Raw genomic sequence first — 7,500 nt, forward strand, 5'->3', positions numbered from 1 at the left:
CGCAAGAGAAACTATCTCGTGCGCACAAGAAAGTTTCTTGTGCGCACGAGATACATGTCTTAAAAAAAAAAAAAAAAAAAATGATATATATTTTTTTGTAGACATGTATCTTTTGCACACGAGTTACAAAAAAAAATAAATAAATAATTTTTTTCTAATTCTCTAACTTTATAAAAAGTTTCTCTTGCGCACGAGAAACATGTCTAAAAAAAAAAAAAAAAAAATTTCCCCCATTATTTTTTAAATTTTTTTTAAGACATGCGCACAAGAAACTTAAAAAAAAATAAAAAAAATTATATGTATTTTTTTGTAGACATGTATCTTTTGCATACGAGTTACAAAAAAAAAAAAAAAAAAAAAATTTGACTTTTTTTTTTCTATTATAACTTTATAAAAAGTTTCTCTTGCGCACGAGAAACATGTCTTAAAAAAAAAAAAAAAAAAAAAAAAATTCCCCCATGTCCCTTTAGATAAAAAAAAGAAAAAAAGTGAGTAGAGTTCTCCTTTAGCTCAGACTCAGGTATGTCGCCCTCTAGTGGATCTTCCGTCATTACGGCTTTCTTTATTCCTTTCTTTCCTTCCTCCCTTCCTTCCTTGACCGTGCCAGTGTGTCCTCTGACGACCTTCAATGACTTCATCCACTTAATTGGACGCAGGATTTCAGCAGCGATTAAGCCAAAGAATGCACAAAAGAGACCGTGCTGGTGTGTGTAGTGGAGTCACGCACATAACACAACTGAACACACAATCCAACAACACTCGTAACGCATGAGCGACCTTGTAAAAATGACACGTCTGCATGCTGGAGCCTGTGCAACACTGGCACAATCAGTGTGTGTGTGTGTGTGTGTGTGTGTGTGTGTGTGTGTGCGGTCGGAGATGTGATATGAACACAAAGGTAAAGAAGAAGTGGCCACCTGTCGTCGCAGTAAGTGAACTTCATGTCCATGCTGTGTCTGCTCAGGAAAGTCCTGCTGTCGAAAGGGGCGTCGATGTTGGAGGGGTGCGGGATAGGCTCACACATCAACACTGCGCAGGTGAGGGGCGGGTCTTTGAGGCTGCACAGCACCTGCGAGGTGGCGCTGTCGCACATCTTCAGGTGTCCCACGCAGTGAAGCACCTGCGAGAAGACAACAGCTTGATGCGGCTAGGAAGGACACGCACGTTTGGAAACGTGGGATGTTTCATGTTGTAACTGTACGCATGTATCATGTTGTAACTGTACGCATGTATCATGTTGTAACTGTACGCATGTATCATGTTGTAACTGTACGCATGTATCATGTTGTAACTGTACACATGTATCATGTTGTAACTGTACGCATGGATCATGTTGTAACTGTACACATGTATCATGTTGTAACTGTACACATGTATCATGTTGTAACTGTACGCATGTATCATGTTGTAACTGTACGCATGTATCATGTTGTAACTGTACACATGCATCATGTTGTAACTGTACGCATGGATCATGTTGTAACTGTACACATGTATCATGTTGTAACTGTACGCATGTATCATGTTGTAACTGTACGCATGTATCATGTTGTAACTGTACACATGTATCATGTTGTAACTGTACGCATGTATCATGTTGTAACTGTACGCATGTATCATGTTGTAACTGTACGCATGTATCATGTTGTAACTGTACACATGTATCATGTTGTAACTGTACGCATGGATCATGTTGTAACTGTACACATGTATCATGTTGTAACTGTACACATGTATCATGTTGTAACTGTACGCATGTATCATGTTGTAACTGTACGCATGTATCATGTTGTAACTGTACACATGCATCATGTTGTAACTGTACGCATGGATCATGTTGTAACTGTACACATGTATCATGTTGTAACTGTACGCATGTATCATGTTGTAACTGTACGCATGTATCATGTTGTAACTGTACACATGCATCATGTTGTAACTGTACGCATGGATCATGTTGTAACTGTACACATGTATCATGTTGTAACTGTACGCATGTATCATGTTGTAACTGTACACATGTATCATGTTGTAACTGTACACATGTATCATGTTGTAACTGTACGCATGTATCATGTTGTAACTGTACACATGTATCATGCTGTAACTGTACGCATGTATCATGTTGTAACTGTACACATGTATCATGTTGTAACTGTACGCATGTTTCATGTTGTAACTGTACACATGTATCATGTTGTAACTGTACGCATGTATCATGTTGTAACTGTATGCATGTATCATGTTGTAACTGTATGCATGTATCATGTTGTAACTAAACACATGTTTCATGTTGTAACTAAACACATGTTTCATGTTGTAACTGTACGCATGGATCATGTTGTAACTGTACGCATGTATCATGTTGTAACTGTATGCATGTATCATGTTGTAACTGTATGCATGTATCATGTTGTAACTGTATGCATGTATCATGTTGTAACTGTATGCATGTATCATGTTGTAACTAAACACATGTTTCATGTTGTAACTAAACACATGTTTCATGTTGTAACTGTACGCATGGATCATGTTGTAACTGTACGCATGTATCATGTTGTAACTAGGGATGATGTTTGATAAGGAATTATCGAGTTCGAGTCTATTATCGAATCCTCTTATCGAACCGATTCCTTATGGATTCTCTTATGGAGTCCAGATAGGTTGTTGTATATGGAAAAAAACACACAATATTTGGTTCAACAAAAGCTCACTTTTATTATATAATAAGAAAATAAAATCTAATAAATAAATAAATATTGACTGTTACCCACCTAAAAAAATAAAATAAAATAAATAAATATTGACTGTTGTTACCCAAAGTATATTAAGTGGGATTTTTCAGAAAAACAAATATATACAGTAACACAAAAACAATCTGTCTCTGTGATCACTATAGGTGTATAAATAATAATATAGTGTTAAATAAAATCAGTCCCTTGGGCACAAAACTGAAAATAATACAGCTCTCCAAAAAGTGCACTTCTGCTGCTATTGGAACATAACTGTTTGTTATGATGCTTTGACATTTTTGCACTTTATTTCTTTATTGAAAGAAAATTCTATGAAGAGAAAAGTTGTTTGCAAATGTGGTTACAATGCTAAAAAATGAAAAGTTAAAGCTAAAAAAAGAAATAGACTTTATTGAGTTAACATTATTTCTTTATAGGGGGAAAAATGTTATGAGCTAGAGAATATAAGAACTACACTACCCAGCATGCAACGGGAGTTACGAGCATGCGTGGTAGCCCCGAAAAGTGTTGCATGTTGCCACGCTGTGAAAGTAAACGTCAAGAAGTCAGCCAACACGCCTCGTCTGCATTATTTATAATTAGACAGACAACACATATACAGTGTGATTTTGTAACGTTTACAAGGAAAGAAAAACAAAAGTTAAAAAAGGGAGATGTGTTGTATATATATGTATGTGCTGCAGTGTTGTATATATATGTATGTGCTGCAGTGTTGTATATATATGTATGTGCTGCAGTGTTGTATATATATGTATGTGCTGCAGTGTTGTATATATATGTATGTGCTGCAGTGTTGTATATATATGTATGTGCTGCGGTTGTTTTAAGAAGGTTGCGACAGCTGCCGTAAAGGAGGTGCGTTGCTAGCCTGGTTGCTATGTTTCCAGTTGGTGGTAAAAGTGTTGGTCATGTGTTTTACCCTGCTCAAATCTCTCAGTAAAGTTATTCGATGGATTATAGCTTTTGTTTTGAACTTTATTACACCTTGGAGCGCTTTTTCCCGTCCATTGTTTTCCTGCCTTCGCTATCTGCGCCTAATGACTGAGCTACGTGACGTCATTTCTTGTGATGTCCCACGGAGCATTTCTGGTCGGGACAGGATTCGAATAAAGAATCAACTCTTTTCCTTTACTATAGTGGTCTCGATAACGGGTACCGGTTCTCAAAAAGGGATTCGAGTCCGAGGACTCGGTTCTTTTCTTATCAAACAACCGGGAAAACTAGTTTCGAGTATCATCCCTAGTTGTAACTGTATGCATGTTTCATGTTGTAACTGTATGCATGTTTCAAATAAACTAATGTGTGTGTGTGCGTGTAGTCCAGGGGTCACCAATGCGGTGCCCGCGGGCACCAGGTAGCCCGTAAGGACCAGATGAGTAGCCCGCTGGCCTGTTCTAAAAATAGCTCAAATAGCAGCACTTACCAGTGAGCTGCCTCTATTTTTTAAATTGTATTTATTTACTAGCAAGCTGGTCTCACTTTGCCCGACATTTTTAATTCTAAGAGAGACAAAACTCAAATAGAATTTGAAAATCCAAGAAAATATTTTAAAGACTTGGTCTTCACTTGTTTAAATAAATTCATGAATTTTTTTACTTTGCTTCTTATAACTTTCAGAAAGACAATTTTAGAGAAAAAATACAACCTAAAAATGATTTTAGGATTTTTAAACACATATACCTTTTTACCTTTTAAATTCCTTCCTCTTCTTTCCTGACAATTTAAATCAATGCTCAAGTAAATTTATTTGTTTTATTGTAAAGAATAATAAATACATTTTATTCTTAATTTTAGCTTCTGTTTTTTCGACGAAGAATATTTGTGAAATATTTCTTCAAACTTATTATGATTAAAATTAAAAAAAAATATTCTGGCAAATGTAGAAAATCTGTAGAATCAAATTTAAATCTTATTTCAGAGTCTTTCGAATTTCTTTTAAAATTTTTGTTCTGGAAAATCTAGAAGAAATAATGATTTGTCTTTGTTAGAAATATAGCTTGGTCCAATTTGTTATATATTCTAACAAAGTGTAGATTGGATTTTAACCTATTTAAAACACATCATCAAAATTCTAAAATTAATCTTAATCAGGAAAAATTACTAATGATGTTCCATAAATTCTTTTTTTAATTTTTTCAAAAAGATTCGAATTAGCTAGTTTTTCTCTTCTTTTTTTCGGTTGAATTTTGAATTTTAAAGAGTCGAAATTGAAGATAAACTATGTTTCAAAATTTAATTGTCATTTTTTTTCGTGTTTTCTCCTCTTTTAAACCGTTCAATTAAGTGTAAATATCATTAATTATTAATAATAACATACAGTTATTTGAGCAAATTGGCTATTTCTGGCAATTTATTGAAGTGTGTATCAAACTGGTAGCCCTTCGCATGAATCACTACCCAAGAAGTAGCTCTTGGTTACAAAAAGGTTGCTGACCCCTGGTGTAGTCTCTCTCTCACCTTCCAGCTGGCAGACTTCAGGTTGACAGTGCGCCCCCTGTTGGTCACCGTACATTTCATCCGCATGAAGAAGTCCCGCTCGGTGTTTTGCTCTTTGCTCTTTTTTCTGAAGCCGCTGCCTGGAAAAATGTTGACGACGTGAGCGTGTTAAAAACATCTTGAATTCTTGTGTTTATTCTGCTAGAAAGTGTAGAAAGTGTAACCATAAACTAATCATGATTAGCATTGGCCTTTTACAATTAAATGATCTAACAACTGCACTTTGATCAACTCACAGCAGACACACCAGCTTAAACGCTCACATGAAAACAAGAGTCATTAACGTCTTTCCCCGTTAAAAACAATGTACCCAATCTAAGCTAATATAAACGCATTACTGTCTGATCAACTAAGATATTCAGTCGTGCACATTGACCCACATCTGTGGTCCCCTCCAAGGTTTCTCATTGTCATCCCATTGGGTTGAGTTTTTCCTTGCCCTGATGTGGGATCTGAGCCGAGGATGTCGTTGTGGCTTGTGCAGCCCTTTGAGACACTCATGATTGAGGGCTAGATAAGTAAACATTGTGTCAGGTTCAAACACTGATGACATCTATTAAACAAGACAAGAAGCAAAGAATCCAACAGAGACAATTCAATTTGGCTCAATTGAGGAGAGACGCCTGTACACTGCACCCTTGTACAGTATCTCGGCACGCTCCGGCGAAAGATTGTAGAACTCCTCCTTTATTTGACTTTCTCTGACCGCACGGCCACAGCTGCTTCCAAAAGGGAAGTGGGTCGTAAACAGCGTTGCCTTTGGTTACAGAACAGTTCAAAAGAAAAGGTCGTAAACGAGTTCAAAAAGAGGTCGCCCGGAGGGGATTCTGGTCCTGCTTCCTCTTCGCTTTTTATAGTCCTTGGGTCAGACAATATCTTTCTGTTTGATTATACTACTTGAAAGAAACAGGAACACCTTCATGTTGCTTCCCCCCGACACAGTGGAGTTTTACGAGCCTTACTCTTGGTAGGTTCCAAAGACAGCTCAATGTAACACAAAGTTTTTGTGATAACTTAGAAACAATTATTCTAACACATTGATTGATTGATTGATTGATTGGTACTCCTAGTGTAGTTATACACAATCTAGAATACAACTGGCTTGTGTCTTCGTGTGACCATTCGAGTCATATATTATTCAACATTTGAGGAAAAAAAAGAAGCTACATTTCAGCTAAAATAATAACTCACAATAAGGTTAGCATGACATGTACTTGTTGAAATATTCATGGCGTGCAGGTCTTAGTTTTGGAGCTTCTTTGCGGTAATAAATCATGACTAAAAGTGTTTCCATAACAACTTTAAAGATGCGTTGTCTTTTATGCTTTATATTTTAGTCAGCAAAAATTTACTGTAATTTTAGTTGACTAAAATCTTGAGGAATTTCGTCGAATAAAACTCCATTATTTTCTATGAATAAAATACCACTAAAATTAAAATATGTGGTATACGTGGTATCTGATATGAGTAATTATGTGGTGTTTTTTTTATTAATACTGTATACATGTTCCAAAGAAATATGTATAAAGTTATCACACAACTCTTATGCTTAAAGGCCGTTGCTATAGTTCAGGGGTCAGGAACCTTTTTGAAAGCAAGAGCTACTTCTTGGGTAGTGATTAATGCGAAGGGCTACCAGTTTGATACACACTTCAATAAATTGCCAGAAATAGCCAATTTGCTCAAATAACTCTATGTTATTATTAATAATTAATGATATTTACACTTAATTGAACGGTTTAAAAGAGGAGAAAACACGAAAAAAAATGACAATTAAATTTTGAAACATAGTTTATCTTCAATTTCGACTCTTTAAAATTCAAAATTCAACCGAAAAAAAGAAGAGAAAAACTAGCTAATTCGAATCTTTTTGAAAAAATTAAAAAAAGAATTTATGGAACATCATTAGTAATTTTTCCTGATTAAGATTAATTTTAGAATTTTGATGATATGTTTTAAATATGTTAAAATCCAATCTACACTTTGTTAGAATATATAACAAATTGGACCAAGCTATATTTCTAACAAAGACAAATCATTATTTCTTCTAGATTTTCCAGAACAAAAATTTTAAAAGAAATTCGAAAGACTCTGAAATAAGATTTAAATTTGATTCTACAGATTTTCTACATTTGCCAGAATATTTTTTTTAAATTTTAATCATAATAAGTTTGAAGAAATATTTCACAAATATTCTTCGTCGAAAAAACAGAAGCTAAAATTAAGAATAAAATGTATTTATTATTCTTTA

At 35.0% G+C, this 7,500-nt stretch overlaps 2 protein-coding genes across 2 annotated transcripts in view; both read right to left on the reverse strand.

The window, feature by feature from the left end:
• LOC133657067 (endothelial PAS domain-containing protein 1-like) overlaps positions 1 to 7,500 on the reverse strand; it is a 113,578-nt gene that overhangs the window by 21,718 nt on the left and 84,360 nt on the right. The gene's annotated exons all lie outside the window — the stretch shown is intronic.
• Positions 1 to 7,500, reverse strand: part of LOC133657066 (endothelial PAS domain-containing protein 1-like) — a 30,153-nt gene that overhangs the window by 14,174 nt on the left and 8,479 nt on the right. Inside the window, exons 4-5 of the mRNA XM_062057970.1 lie at positions 5,211 to 5,329; positions 918 to 1,120 (exon numbers count right to left, since the gene is read on the reverse strand). Coding sequence (XP_061913954.1) covers positions 918 to 1,120; positions 5,211 to 5,329 — 322 coding nt within the window. The remainder of the gene's footprint in view (positions 1 to 917; positions 1,121 to 5,210; positions 5,330 to 7,500) is intronic.

This window comes from Entelurus aequoreus, linkage group LG09 (genome assembly GCF_033978785.1).
Source record: "Entelurus aequoreus isolate RoL-2023_Sb linkage group LG09, RoL_Eaeq_v1.1, whole genome shotgun sequence".
NCBI lineage: Eukaryota > Metazoa > Chordata > Actinopteri > Syngnathiformes > Syngnathidae > Entelurus > Entelurus aequoreus.